The 15,643-nt window shown below is 37.0% G+C and overlaps 1 protein-coding gene across 1 annotated transcript in view; it reads right to left on the minus strand.

Moving 5' to 3' along the window:
• Window positions 1-15,643, minus strand: part of CERS6 (ceramide synthase 6) — a 306,091-nt gene that overhangs the window by 40,130 nt on the left and 250,318 nt on the right. Inside the window, exon 8 of the mRNA XM_032408695.1 lies at window positions 13,004-13,110. Within this exon, the coding sequence (XP_032264586.1) occupies window positions 13,004-13,110 (107 nt within the window). The remainder of the gene's footprint in view (window positions 1-13,003; window positions 13,111-15,643) is intronic.

Raw genomic sequence — 15,643 nt, forward strand, 5'->3', positions numbered from 1 at the left:
TGCCCACCACCCACTTGTTACCTCCCACCCCCTTAGAATTCCTTGCGGGGATCACTCTATGAAAATTTCTCACTGGAAGTCACCAACTCACTTGTAATGTGACATCAGAGCATTAAGGAATTTTAAAATGTTAATAAAAATAAAAAGAAATTTTAGAGCTGGAAGATACTCTTGGTATTTATTCCAATTCTCTCATTTCACAGATGAACACATGTATAGTTCATGTGACTAGTATTCTCATTGGCCTTGATCTCCCTTGCAGTATTTGATATTGTGAATTCCTTTTTTTCTGAACAACATAGGTTAAATAAATAAATATTGTCAATCTGATTTTTTTCTGATTGGTTCAAAAAAAGGCCTAAGAAACCTTCCTGAGGATAAGCTACATCAGGCATGAGACAAGGTGACTATCCCATGTGTTTGTTTCAATTCAGATTCTCGGGTGAGACCCCTATCACCCCTCACCTCCCCCTCTAACCATTGATGTGTTAATTTACTTTCAAGCTGTTTTCATAATCATTAGAGGCTTTATTTATTTCTGAAAAAATTCAATATAAATGTGCTTTGTCTCTCTTCTCTGCTGGAGTTCCATTGCTTATACCTTAGAACAAATATCTTGTTCTTCTACTACAAGATATTCATTTGGTTATAGGATGACTCTACTAACTAATATACCTTAACATCAAACATTTTTCTCCCTTTTCTGAAATGAAGTTGCATCATTTTTTATTGCCAAGAAGTTCTCAGATGCAGAAACAAGAAGGAGCAAGTCATCACTGCCCACAAGAACAGGGACAGGGTGTTAATTTGAAGAAGGAAAACTAACCTCTCTTCCCACTCTGCTTAGAGGAAAATAGCCTGGATCCATTCACAAGTGGTTTGGAAATCTACTGGCTATTTTCAAAGTGCTTAAGATACTGGCCCAGGGAACCTATCCTGACCATGGTTAGAAATGATGCTGTGCCCATTTTAGACTTGTTTGTAGCACCAAGACTCTCCACGTACAAAAAGTGCCAGCAAAATACAGTTTTAATGACACAGTTAGCTTTTCATGCAAATACAATGGAATTGCCTTAACTGAAATCTCAAAGCCATTAGGGGCATTTTTGAAGAAAATATATCATTCAATCTTACTCCTTTTGCAGCAGGCAGCAATCAATAGTCTCACTACTTTTTAATTACTAAAAAGAGAAGCCCCATAAACTCATGGAAGCAGCTGTTGTGATATTTGATAAGAGTAAGCAAAAGTTTCATTATCTGATATATATACAAATAAAGTATATATCTATATTTACTTAAGATAGAAGTATCTATAAATATTTATCTATGATAAATATATATTTATGGGTATAAGTAGTTTTTAGATAGATATATAAGATATATTTATATATGATGGAGCACCCACTTTATTTCACCTTTTTGTGTGAGAAAAAGTAGGCCAGAAGATAAAAATAAGCAATGATCCTAGTTGTGCATGCAGTTATTTTCAGAATAAGGCAAAATTTCATCATCTTACCCAAACCTTTGAGGGACAGGTAGAAATCAAGTTAAAAAGAAAAAGAGAAGAGTCATAAGTCAATATGTCCAGTGTGGGCCACTCAAAGTCCAGTCTCCTATATTCTATGCCTGAAATAGAACTTGTCCCAAACTCTAGCTGTGAGGGATAGCATGTCGGGGTGGGCAAGTTATGGTAGCGGGATTAGTGAGGATATGTGGGCTCAAGAGAAGAGGGAATTTAAATAAGCATTATTCTGGCATTCAGAATATTTGTTCCTGATTTTGAGAGAAAGAAAACAGAATGATACTCTATTATATTGAAATTAGTAAACAAGTAAACAAACTACCTGCCTGGGGTGAATGCCTTTACGAAAGTGAATTCCAAATGAAGACCTAGAATAAATCATAGAGATCTACTATAAGATAAATCAGCACACTTACAGCATACCAGGTATAGGGCACGGCCCTGGGCATTTAGAAGGAGAATGAGACATGGTCTCAGCCCTGTTGGAGCTCAGTCTTGAGTGAAGGGCGACAAGGAAATGAATGATTAGCAAACAGCAGCATCAGAACAGTGCATCAGGAAAATGTCATGTGACGGCTACTGAGAGTAGGGGACTCCAACATCTAATTAAATGTTCGAATGGGATGAGGAGGACACAATTTGAAATACATGCAATCATATGGCCAGGAACAGAAAAGGGGATCAAGCTCCATGAATAATTCATGACTGAGAGAGATATTAAGCTCTGTTTCTTCTGTACTTTGCGGCAGCAGCTTTCACCTATTTTGTGAAGCACCCAACTTATTTCTGGAAGATATTATAGATGTAATGTATAAGGAGAGGGTTTTGACCCCTTTAAATAAAGTGCTGACTTTGCAAACTGTGCTTTTAACCTAAGGTAGTATTTGGGGAAGAGAGGTGATTTAAGAGACTTGCACACAAAGAAGAATTCCTTCAGTGCTTCGTGGTGGCTCCTGCATTGACTGAATGGGATGTGTTCATATGGCCCTTTAATACTAACTTAAAATATTCACTGCTTTCCCAAGGTGTTTGCCCTTCAGCAGTAGACAGGAGATAAAACACCCTTATATGTCCCTGAGATTAGAACAAGAACAATTTGGCGGACTAACATCTTGATTAATGGAAATATTCTCTAGTTCATGATCTCTTTATTTTGTTTTGTTCAATTATTATTAGTCAAAAAGCCTAATAAAAGTCACTGAAAAATATTTTACTATTATCTGATGGTTTATAATCTGGTACTGCTTCAAGTTAATGTCCTGTGATTGCAGAGCACTGCAGGAAACAAGTTAGGAGACTAAATTGGAACCCAGGTGACCCAGAGCACTCCCTGGAGGCTATTTTGGGAAATAACCCCCAACATTTCCTTATTTGACTAGCACACACTGCTGTGCAGGAAAGTTAGAGTTAACAGACTATTCCATCTCATTACATACATTTTACTACATATACATTTCAATTAAAAAGTGATCTAAAAATGTTAGGAAATTAAAATACTACTTCTTTATTTCTCAGAATTTTAGAACATTTGGAATTGTTTCTAGCTGGCCATTCTTACATGCCACTCAAAAATGAAAGGTATTCAGAATCCTTTCTTCAACCAATTTTTAATAAATATTTCAATGAATGCTTCATACAACATTTCATCCTAACTACTTAATATATAACTCAAAGATCATGATATAATGTATTAGCAACCACAAATCAAATTAAATATTTATTTCTTGATGACTCTATTTAAGGCACGGGTTGGGGCTGTGTGGGATACAAAGCAGTCTAAGACACCAGGGTGTGTGAAAATTAGGTGTGGGTTTGTATGCAGTCCATTCAAAAAAAGGAAGTTAAGACAGCTAAATTGGGTTGGGTGCAAGTTGCTCTAAGAGATGTGGAGTTTGTTATGAATTTGAGGTTGGGTACCTCCCCTGACACTGATATAAGATGAGAAGTCCCTGATGGTGGCTGGGCACAACTGTCCAGGGCCCTTGGACAGAATTAATTACCATGTCGGGACAGTCTTCAATGTGCACTTACTCACCTTCTTTGGTGATCCCACGGATGGAGGAATGATGCTCTTTTTTTTTTCTTTCTATTTCTCCTTCTCTTGAACAGTTGTTCCCTCCCTACCCTGCCCTGAAACCTCTTGACCACTTCTTCTCTTTGTGCCTCACTTATCAAGAGTCACCATGCCACACATCCCCACCCTGCCCTCAACCAGGCTCCTAGTCACCGCTTGCATTTTCAGTCTATTTACTTGTGCTCTGATTTTCCTTATATATATTTAACTCCTCTATTTCCAATTCTTGGACATTTAGCATTCTCCAAGCATTTCTGTTTTATTATCTGCTGTGGACAAAGGCAGATAATAACAACTGCACAATTCTGTTTCTATAAATTCTGTCTGAGTAAATGACTCAGTGGCTGGAATCCCCCCACTTTTGAAAGCTACTGAGTCACTGCCATCTTTGTCTTCTTTGACCCGACTATTCTGTATCATAAGGAAAGACACATGTGGGCTGTGAAGTTTCAGTCGTGATTGCACCAAACTGCATGGGAAATTCTAAAACTTTATTTATTCATTTAAGAAATATTTATCGATGGTTTTGCAGTGCTGGATGTTCCTGGGCTCATGACCTAATCAATATCTATGTCCCCAACACCCACACTGTGCCTTTCACACAGCAGGCTCATGGGGAAGTGCACTGAAGAGATTTACAAAGAATAAATGGCTCCTTGTCTATGAGGAATTTATAAAGTGTTTGCTTCCTTGTCGTAAAGACATAAAAATTTAAGTAATAAAACATGATAAGATACATCCCCACAAGAAACAGGATGATTCCAGGGATGCCGCTGACACTGCGGTTCCATCTCCTTGACTACACTGCCATCCCAGAGATGACATTCAGAGGTATGGACAAGGTTCTGAGAATGAAAGGACACAGCCAGGGTGGCCTTCACCAACGGTGGCATAGAGCCCTACGCACCAGGATTCTGCAGGGCGGGTTTCTGGGATGGCGCAGGTACTGGTCTAGACTGAGAAGTAGGCAATGGGCAGGGACAAGGTGGTCCAGAGCCGAGCTGTGGAAAAGGGACTCAGCATGGACAGAGTGGCCAGTTGGCAGGAGAGATCCAGGGACCACAACAGGGAGGTGAGGGTAAGTGCTGGAGGAGAGAACCAGCCTGGTACACAGCTGTACCTTATCATAAGAGAATTGAAAGAGCTGATGTAGGTTCTTCATCTGTTACAGGATTTTCCACAGAGCATCACTCTCAAATAAGTGAGATTCTCGATCAAATATAGAATTCGCAAATCTCTGGCCCTGGCATTAGGCTTTATTACAATACTCAGATATTTTTTTCAAACAGATGAAATGGCCATATAGAATTTTATGATACTTTGAACAATCATATCTTCCTTAAAAATGCATTTATTTGTTTGAGAGAGAGTGAGCACGAACATGAGGGGCAGAGGGAACAGAGAGAGAATCTCAAGCAGACTCCGTGCTGAGCAGAGAGCCCGACACGGGGCAATCACATGACCCTGAGATCACAACCTGAGCCAAAACCAAGAGTCGGACACTTAACTGACTGCACCACCCAGGTGCCCCAAACAATCATATTTTTTTTTCTCCTTCTCCCAGCAAAGTGTTCTCTGCAGTGATTGGGAGGGAGGAAAGAAATGCTTAAGACATTAATTCTGCACAGAGAGCATTACTAGGATACTGCATTTGTTGTTGTTGTTGATTCAAGTCACAAAAGGAAAGAGCTTACTTAATTGGGAGCAAAATCTGCCCATCTCACATACAGTATTAAGAATACCTGCATGTTTTTTGTCTAAGGTAGACAATACTTCTAGAGAACATCCAAAGGCTGAATATATGTAACACATCACTCCCTTCACTGCATTTTTTTTTTTTTTTTTACTCATCAGACTAATTCTTAATGGCCTGGCCCAGGAGTTGGCAAACTTCTTCTGTGAAGAAACAGCTGGTAAATAATTTAGGATTAGCAGGTTATATATTCTGTCCCAACTACTCAAGCCATTGTAGCAGAAAGCAGCCAGACACAGTATGTAACAAATGAGCAAGGCTGTGCTCCAATAAAACTTAATTTATAAAAACAGGCAATGGGGTTGATTTGTCCTACAGGTCATAGTTTTTTGACTCCTGGTCTAACCTTTTAATCTTGAAATTATATAAAAATTATTATGTTCACATGAACAGAAGCAAAACATTGCAAACACATTATTTTCATCCATCTCTACCCAACCTTATGAAGGTATTAATTGATGCCAATACATGTATTATTAAAAACATACCAAAATACCTAATAGCCAAAATATTTCAGATTTCATCACTGATCTCTAAAATATATTTAATACAGACCAGCACCAAGAAAATCTGTCAACGGATTCTAGAAAAACAAAAACAAGAACCCAGCTTCTCCAAATTTGTGAACTCTGAGACATATCTTATATCTTATCAGATATTCAGAAAAGCATATAAGCCACGCTACTTTGGTAAAGTATGTCTTGAAAACAAAATCAGAGAAGATGATGATATTCCCATACCATCTGGATGAATTTCATATCTTATTATGGAAAACGATAAAAGAATGATCTCGGCTCTTCTGTAACATTTTCTTCTTTTTAATTGCAGAAACTTTCAGAGAGTGCAAATCTGCAAATAATTCTCCTACTTTGCAGGACAGAGATGCACAGAAAACCACCTTCTGAGATGTGACATGCTCTGTCTGAATAACAGCAGACCACTGAAGGTTCATATTTGACTCTAACCTTCCCATAGCCAAGGGGTTAGCATTTGGTGGGACATGAATGGAGATGTGGAAAGTCATCATTAGACCACAGGAAGAAGTTCTGGCAATTGGGGTATGCTCATTCATCTCTGGATAATGATCTGTCAATCTGTGATTCGTAGGAAAGAACTAGCCTGACATTTACTTGCATTTTGCGAAATCCTGTGAGATTCTGTGAATAGTAATGGTCACTTCTCATGGCTCAGGATCAGTATTGTTGCTTAGAATTTGCGGGAATAAGGCAACCTGATGCATATCCAATATTATATGCTCACTGACTACTAAAAACAGAAGTGACTGAAACAAGATCATCTGAATCTCGTAACTGGAGAGAGCATTTTAAAATTTTATTTCAAAAGTGTCTATGATTATGATCCTTAATCTAGACTAGTTGGAGGCTATAAAATGTAATAAAAATTTCTAGCTACTTGGCCATAATGGGAATTTCCCTTTCTCTTTTAAAGATTTTATTTATTTATTTATTTGTCAGAGAGAGAGAGGGAACACAAGCAGGGGCAGAGGGAGAGGGAGAAGCAGCCTCCCCACTGAGCAGGGAGTCCAATGTGGGACTCGATCCCAGGACCCTGGGATCGTGACCTGAGCCAAAGGCAGACGCTTAACTGACTGAGCCATCCAGGTGCCCCAAGGGGATTTCCATTTTTAATAGTAATAGATTTTTTTTAAATCATTAATATTTACAAAGTACTTTATAGTTATAGAACTAAAGCAGTATTTCATTTGATCCTTAACATTTCCTGGTAAGGTAGGTGGAATAGTTACTATTATTCTTATTTTCCTGATGGGGACATAGATGTAGAGAAATTAAACACCTGGTCTTCAGACACACAGGGAGGGGGAGAACCATGACCCAAAGCAAGCAGTCTTTCTACTGACTGCACCATACTACTTCCCTGTCAGGATCTATGTAGATTTGCCTTTTTTGTTTATATTCTATTGTATGTCTGGGGGATGATGATGCTTACAATATGGTGTCTTGGCTGGGCCAGAATGATAGAGACAATCATTTTGAAATTACTCTTTTTTATGTAATAACTACCAAAAATGTATCTCATCAACAGCTTTATGGTCTTATCCTTAAAGAAGATAGCATTGCATTGGAGGAAGAACAACTGAAACTTAGTAAGTACTTGCCGAATTGAACTGATGTCAGGAGAACAGAGTCCAGAGAAATGGGGTAAATCATTGACTAAACGAATCAGTTTTCTTTGTGTAATAAGGGAGAAACTGCCCCTATTTACTTCACAATGATTTAAAAAGCTCAACTAAGAAAACAAATGTGAAACTGCTTAGGATGAAAGAGTACTTAATGCACCCAACAAATACTGAGTAGCCATTGTGGGCAAGGCATTGTGATGCATGGTACAATGATATTGGGCACAATCTACTCTGTACCAGTTGAGTTACAGCTTTGTAAAATAGGGGAAATTGTTAGGAATTTCAGGGATTACATAGAAATGGAGTTGAGGAAAGACAGATGCAGATCAATGAAAATGGTAACAGCTTACAATGATGGGCTTAACCTCAAAAATGATAAAATCACTGATTGTCCAACCACAACATAAAGGCTAAAATACATAGACTTCTGAGTAGATGCAGTAACGTGAAACACATACCCAATTTCAAAGATTTGGTGTGCAAAAAAAAGAATGCAAATATTTTGATATTGATTACATGTTAAAATGATATTATTTTGGATATACTGAGTTAAATAAAACATGTTATACAAAAAGATGTCACCTCTTTCCTCTTACTTTTTTAATGTGGCTACTAGAAAGTTTAAAATTACTGTGAAGCCTGAGTTATATTTCTGTTGGACAGTGATATTCTAGAAGGATGTATTGTGGCCAAAGGAAAAATCTGGGCAGTGTATGATTCTGAAAAGGCTAATCATGGTGGATGCTGTCTTGGTGAGACACGGACTGAAGACACAAGAGAGAATGAGCCAAGTGTTATTAAACCCACAAATTACAAAAATTCTGATGGCTCATGTGGGAACACAAGTATAGTCAGGAGGAACCTGGAAGATATTGCTGAGGATTCCAAAATAAATAGACTGAAAACTAAACGAAGTAGAGGGCACATAGAATAATTTTGTTTCTTCTTTCACCAGAAGCACAAGTATTTGAAGGAGAATGAAGTTTATAAAATGCTTGTTAGAACTGAAGTCCAATCTACCTCCAGCACCTTCCCTCCAGTAGCCACTGACTGTTTCACACAAGAGTCTTATGCAGTATAATGTAGTATAATGCTCTATTTAGCTGACAAAGCTCCTTAGTACACTCAGCCAAAGTATTTAACACTGATAATCCAGTTATCTTATCTACCTCCAGAAAATGTTCAGAAAATAATTTATAATCTCTTGGGCCCCCCAAATTACAAACCAGAAAATTATAAACCAGAATTATAAACCTATCAGGGTTCAACTACAAGTGCCCCAAGGAGCACTGAATTCTCAGTACCCAGCCCCTTATTGGTTGGTTACACAGTAAGTACCCCAAAAATATTCACTAAACACATTTTTTAAGATGGTGGTATATTGAAGGTAAAAGTCGACACTTAAACAATACAGAAAAGGCAAAGACTGGAAATTTTAGGCTGATAAGTTCACGGTTGCAGATAGATAAATCAGATGGGGGTGAGTGCCTAGAAATGAAGAACCAGAAGCCAGTAAAGGTCTCCTAAAATCAAGTCATGCCGGTGGGCCTCATATTCTTTTTAACCCTGCTTCTACATGTGCAGAGGATACCGTAAACAAGAGAGTAAATTCTGCTTTCACAAGAGTAAATTTCGACTTTCACAAGACCTTTGACAAAGTCTTTGATTACACCTTAAAAAAATGTGGGAACATATAATGTATTATTTGTTTCAGAGGTACAGGTCTGTGATTCAACAGTCTTACACAATTCACAGCGTTCACCATAGCACATACCCTCCCCAATGTCCATCACCCAGCCACCCCAACCCTCCTACCCCCCACCACTCCAGCAACCCTCAGTTTGTTTCCTGAGGGAAAAAAAAAAGAAGATAGTAGGAAGGGAAAAATGAAGGGGGGGAAATCGGAGGGGGAGACGAACCATGAGAGACTATGGACTCTGAGAAACAAACTGAGGGTTCTAGAGGGGAGGGGGGTGGGGGGAAGGGTTAGCCTGGTGATGGGTATTAAAGAGGGCATGTATTGAATGGAGCACTGGGTGTTACACGCAAACAATGAATCATGGAACACTACATCAAAAACTAATGATGTAAGGGTATGGTGATTAACATAACATAATAAAATAAAACAAACAAACAAACAAACAAACAAAGAAAAACAATACGGGATTTGGAATCAGGAATGGTAACAAGTCCAGGGAATAATGACGGCAAAGACCAAGGTGTAATTTAATATACAGCATTGTGTCTGAATAAACTAGTGAATAGTGAATATTTATAAATAAAATTATTTACCTATAAAAAAAACCCAACAAAACAAAACAAAATGTGGGGAAATAGGCATGATGACAGAGCAGTTATGAGACAGTAATAAGTAAAATCATAAAGACAGACTGGTGGTTGAAAGACGGAGGCCAACCCAGAGAGATTCTTCCGTTGTGTACCAGGAGTTCCTCTGGGTCAACTTTTTTCTTCAGTGAGTTGGGGGAAATGAAAGGCATATGCTTATGTAGCAGAAAGGTGGGAGGGATAAGTGTGGCACTGGATGTAGTTCAGAAGACCCTAATTGGGCTAGAATATTTGAAAACAGCATTATGAATAAATGCAGTCCATATAATTAGGTATACAAATAAATCATAATAGAAATAAAAATACATAAAAATGAGATAAATTTAGGATGAGGGAGATCTAGTCTGGCAGGAGCTCAGATGTTTATCAGATCACCGACAGTACAATGTCAAAGTTGCTTACAGCTAATGCAATGGCAAGCTGCCTTAAAGAAATGTTTAGTTCTAGGGGCACCTGCGTGGCTCAGTTGGTTAAGCTTCTGCCTTCAGCTCAGGTCATGATCCCAGGGTCCTGGGATCAAGTCCTGAATCGGGCTCCTTGCTCAGTGGGGAGTCTGCTTCTCCCTCTCCCACTCCCCCTGCTTGTGCTCTCTCTCTGTCAAATAAATAAATAAAATCTTAGAAAAAAAGAAATGCAGTTCTAAATAAAACTTGTTTTTAGTTCTCTTATACTTTGTACCAGGCAGTCCACATTTGGAACACCATGATGAGGAATTCTCAGGAACAAAGGAGAGCAAACAACAGGCAGGAATATTCGAAGGGATTAAGGATGCTTTCTGATGAAGAGAAAGCCTACAGATGATATGTTAGAGACCTTCACATTCTTAAGAGTTTTCAGTTTGAAGTGACAGGGTACACTTCGTCTGTTCCCAGAAGCCACTTTTTTGAGGAGGGAAGGGAGTCAGATCTCCTTGAGAATCTGCTAAAGCCATGCACCCTCCCTTCCAGGAAAAAATACACACACAAATATGCTTTTTATACCGTTTCAGGGGTTTCTAAACAGATTAAGGACCTTTAGTTTATAAGTTATAAAGACCCAGGTTTCTGTTTCATTTAAGAAACCATTTCTCCTTCAACCTCTGAAGCAATACTCCTGGACTAGGGAAAAAGAATTCTTATCCTGGGCAGAGGGGATGGGAGAAGAGTCTGGAGCTGGTGACCTGTAGTCCCTCCCAATTCTAGGATTTCCTAATCTAAAAGGAATTTTTAAAAATAATTTCACAGTATTAAGGAAAACATTGAAAACACTATTTGCTATTGTTATTCACACTGTAATTTTAAACATTAATGATACCCATTACACTCTAGGAATTGGAAACAAAGGTCATCCAGGCACTAATCCAACTTCTTAGACATATCTGAAAAAGATTTCATTCACTAGATGTACCACTACAATGGGATCAAGTATATAAATTATCTCTTGTATTACAAACAATAAAATATTTCTCTCTGCAAGTTGCCTCTTGAAAAACTTGGCCTCATGCAGGGGCATGGTAGTAGAAGTCCTACGACATTTGCAATGTAAATTCTTGCTTTGTATTTGGTTATAAGGATTTTTCTAAGTGGCTAGCTTTTGGCATCATCACAGGACATACCTATGAGTTATCTTATTAGTAGCATTGCATAATTTCTATATTCTGCAGTCTACGTTCTAGGCAACTGATTGCTGTTTAAACCTAAAGAGCTTTTTTACACATTAGCTGGAGGGGAGGAGAAGGGGTACATCTAATTTTAATTCTACCCTTACAGGGAAGTACGCAAATCAAAGTACTTGAGAATGATGCTTATTTCTTTAAAAGTCAGGTTCTCAGAAATCCTAGGTAAGAAAACTTTCTATTATTCTCTGGAGAAATATGTCCTGGACTTTGCTCTCCTTACTTCTATTTAAATTCTTACCACTAAGTTCTGTTAATAATCTTGAAAGACACACAATCCTGAATAATTACAGATATATTATATGCAAAATTACATGTGTTTCCTACCTACAAGCATATAAAACTATACTGAGGTATTATAAATGCTTGTTGCTAACACACATGTTGCTTCTTGAAATAATTTTCATAATAAGTCAGTGTCCAAAAGGGCTGAGAGCCTCAAAGAGAAGGGGTGTGTGTGTGTGTGTGTGTGTGTGTGTGTGTGTGTGTGTGTTAGTAATTTGTTTATGGAACTCCAGTGATAGACATACTCCCTTAAAAATCCCAACTCTATAATGGTTATTTTTCTACTGGGCCAAGTTATTATTACATCCCTTCATTTCTCAGCTTTTTCCAATTTCCATTGCTTTAATTTCCCATTCAAATCAATTTCTTAGAACTGAAAAAAAATACGACATTAGTGGTAGACTTTAAGTGATACAGAGGGCTCATTTCTTTTTTAGTTCAAGTAATAGCCTTCCAGAAAAACATATTAATGACACTGGACCTATTTTCTATAGAAAGGATTGTCAAATTCCATCAAAATTGGTCATATTATTTCCTTAGCTCTTAACAAAATAAAAGACCCAGACATTAAGAGGCCATAGGGAATTTCCAGGGGTTAATTTCAGGTTATACTTTCCATCTGTTTTAGTTATAAATACAGCTGATGAGGAGAATTGCATAGGACATGGTACTCAAACTTCAATGTGGAGCAGAACCACCAGGAAGGCTTATCAAAACACAGACTGCCAGGACCCAACTCCAAAGTTTGTGATTCAGCAGGTCTGGTGGGGAGGGCCCAGGAAGTTGCATTGCTAACAAGTTCCTTGATGATGCTGTTGCTACCAGTCTAGGGGCAAGGCTTTTATACACCTTTGGTTCAGGAGGATCCCTGATATATAACTGGTTGCAACACCATGTTTCCTTTATTTATTCAAACTTTCATGGTTAAGGGTTTCTGATTCATACTCTAGACTGGACCCCAAAATAGCGGACGGCTTTCTGTGGTCTCAGGACCTCTGTCAGGCACATCCTTCTCTAACTATCCTACAGAAAAGATTAGTAAAGAGTACGGTATTTCTGGAAGAAGAAATCAAAGCCATTTCTTGAGTCCCTCCCCCACTTTCTTTAAACCTCTTACTAAATATTTGGAATGAAATTCAAAAGCAAAATTGCTCGTAAAGCTTATCCGGAAGGGGTGACTCTATTGGAAAGAAGACTGGCATACTCACCAGAGAGGAAATATACCCAGTCGTGTGGTGATAAAAACCATGGCAAACATAACAAACAGAAGATCACAAATTTTCTGAAACTTGGCATAATTTGCCATTTTGGCAGCCTATAAAAGGAAGGAATGTGATATATTAATTTAGTTAAACTGGTAAAAGAAAAGCTTCTTTCAATATGCATGCATCTCCTATAAGATATAACTTACCAGATGCATAAAATTCCCTGCTACTTTGAAATGTCATACATCATGCATCAGTATTTATGAATTACCCATAAGTTGAGTGAAATGCAACATTAGCTATAAGTAAAACTACGGACTGTCACAGATTTAATAAAACATTCAGCAACCTGAAAAATTCAATTATGTGGTTGATCTCAGGAAAACAGAAAAATAAGAAAATTCCTGCATTATAGATGATATTAGCATGGCAAAGACACCAACACAGGAATTTGGCATAACAGGCCAAAGTAGAAAGTACTAGGTAATCCTTTAAAACTCTAATGAACCCCAAACACTAAGGCCACAAACTTTATACAGATTATATGGAGCCTTTCTGCATTGTTTTCTTCTTTCTACTTAGAAGGAAAGGTTCTCCTTAAATAGGCATTAAGGGATATTCTGGGGAGACAGTTTCTTGGCTTATTCTCATAAATTTAGAAATAAAGAACACATCAAGATCATGTTATTTCAATGAATCCATTTAGGTATAATTTTCAAAGTTACATTAATGGATCATTTTCTACATGAAAGTCACTAATGTTCCAAGTGTCTGTAAGAATTACTCTAATAATTCATGATAGTAACTTAAGTGACCATTTTTTATATTATAAATTAGGGAAGAGATTACCTCCCTTTTCCTACCATCTACACACTTTTTAACAGATGATTCTAAAGTAACAATAGGTGACACTGAAAAGATAATTTTGCTTGATCACCTCTTTTTACATTTTCACATAGAATTCACACGCACCCACACACAGGGTTATAAATTGAAGATGTCTTGCTGAATTCATAACATTATTTTCTACTTCTTAGAAAGTTAAATTAGCTGAGTCAAACCTGAAAGGACTGTTGACAGTATCCACAGAAGCTACAATTCTGTAGCTTTAAGTAAAACACAGAGCGATGAGAGAAATGGATTACTAAGAAAAAATATCTATTAACTGAGCAGAAACCAGGATTATGAACTTTTCATTTCATGAATACTTTGGGTGTGACATCACGAATTATAGTAAGAAAGAAAAAAAGCATCTTCTACTTCCTTCTGCCTAGGAGGAGAAACTGTTTTTCTCTTACATTCATTCAACAGTATCCAATAAAAAAGTATCAAACATGGAATTTTTCTGAAATGTCTAGGTCATAGATCCCACTTCAAAGAGTTGATAGTTGACATATCTCATTATTTGGATATTCTCAAGCATTATTGTATAATGTAAAGAAAATCCATGTGATGAAGAATATTTGCTTTTAAGCCACATGACTGGCATTTCTGGATTGTTTTCCTTTTCTGGGTAAAAGTGATAGACAAAGATTCAACCAGCCATTTCCATAGACATTAAAGTTGGCAGATTGTACAAGATTAATTTGAAAACTATATATTGCTGTATAAATCTCCACTTTAAAGCATACTTAGGATTTAACCAAATGATAACTGGTTTACAGGAGACTGCCCTTATACGACTATATTTCTCTTTTAAAAATATGCTAAACAGAGTTTAGCTTGAATCACTTAAAAATCATAGTGCCACACTATCATCTGACATATCTAGCCCATTAGGACTGTTTTTCTATTTCATAGTCTTATAAGGAACAGAGTTTTTAATGAAGTGCTATATATATTTCAAACCTTGATTAATCATCTTTATAGTAGATTCAATTTTATCATGTGGAATTTCTGCTTATACTGTAATAATAGATCATTATTTGAGAGCACCTCTATATTCAAAGTGACAGTATATACTTCAAGGGGCAGAACTGTGTGGACCAACAAGAACAAAAACTCAGAATACAGATTCTAAGACCCATTTCTACATGAAATTTGTACTCTGGTAAGTTTATCTTTCACCAGTTACATAAATTTCTTAACATAAAGTAAAAAGTCTTTTATTCAATTATATAACACTATTGGGTGCGTCTCTTCAGAGGGGCCATAAGTAAGAGTAAATACCACATCAAAATATTCCTGGGGATTTTATCTTTTGAAATATGCTTGAAGCATTTTTCTTTTTCTTCTTTTTTTTGCTACTTTAATAATCCTAAATGATAATGGTTTAGAAAGTTTATCAAAATACAACCAATATTTCCTCAAATACTCTTTATACTTATACATGTAGAGAACATAGTTTTTATATTTAATTTACAATTCATATACACTTTTTTCACTATAAAAATACTAGGATAATACATCTACTGGCAATAAAAACTGTGACTACTAATTAATGTCATCAGGATGTACAACAACTATTAATAACTAAATTGAGTTGTATGTACTTCACAGATATATCAGTGTGAAACTTATAACACCAGAAACAAAACCTTTTCAAGTAGTGATTTTCTGATTGTAAAACATTCATTTCTTAAGTGTGGGATAGTAAGGTTTTCATTATTCTACTAATAAAGAATGCTAAGATGATGAACATGC

This window comes from Phoca vitulina, unplaced genomic scaffold, assembly GCF_004348235.1.
Source record: "Phoca vitulina isolate PV1807 unplaced genomic scaffold, GSC_HSeal_1.0 scaffold1, whole genome shotgun sequence".
NCBI classification, from domain to species: domain Eukaryota; kingdom Metazoa; phylum Chordata; class Mammalia; order Carnivora; family Phocidae; genus Phoca; species Phoca vitulina.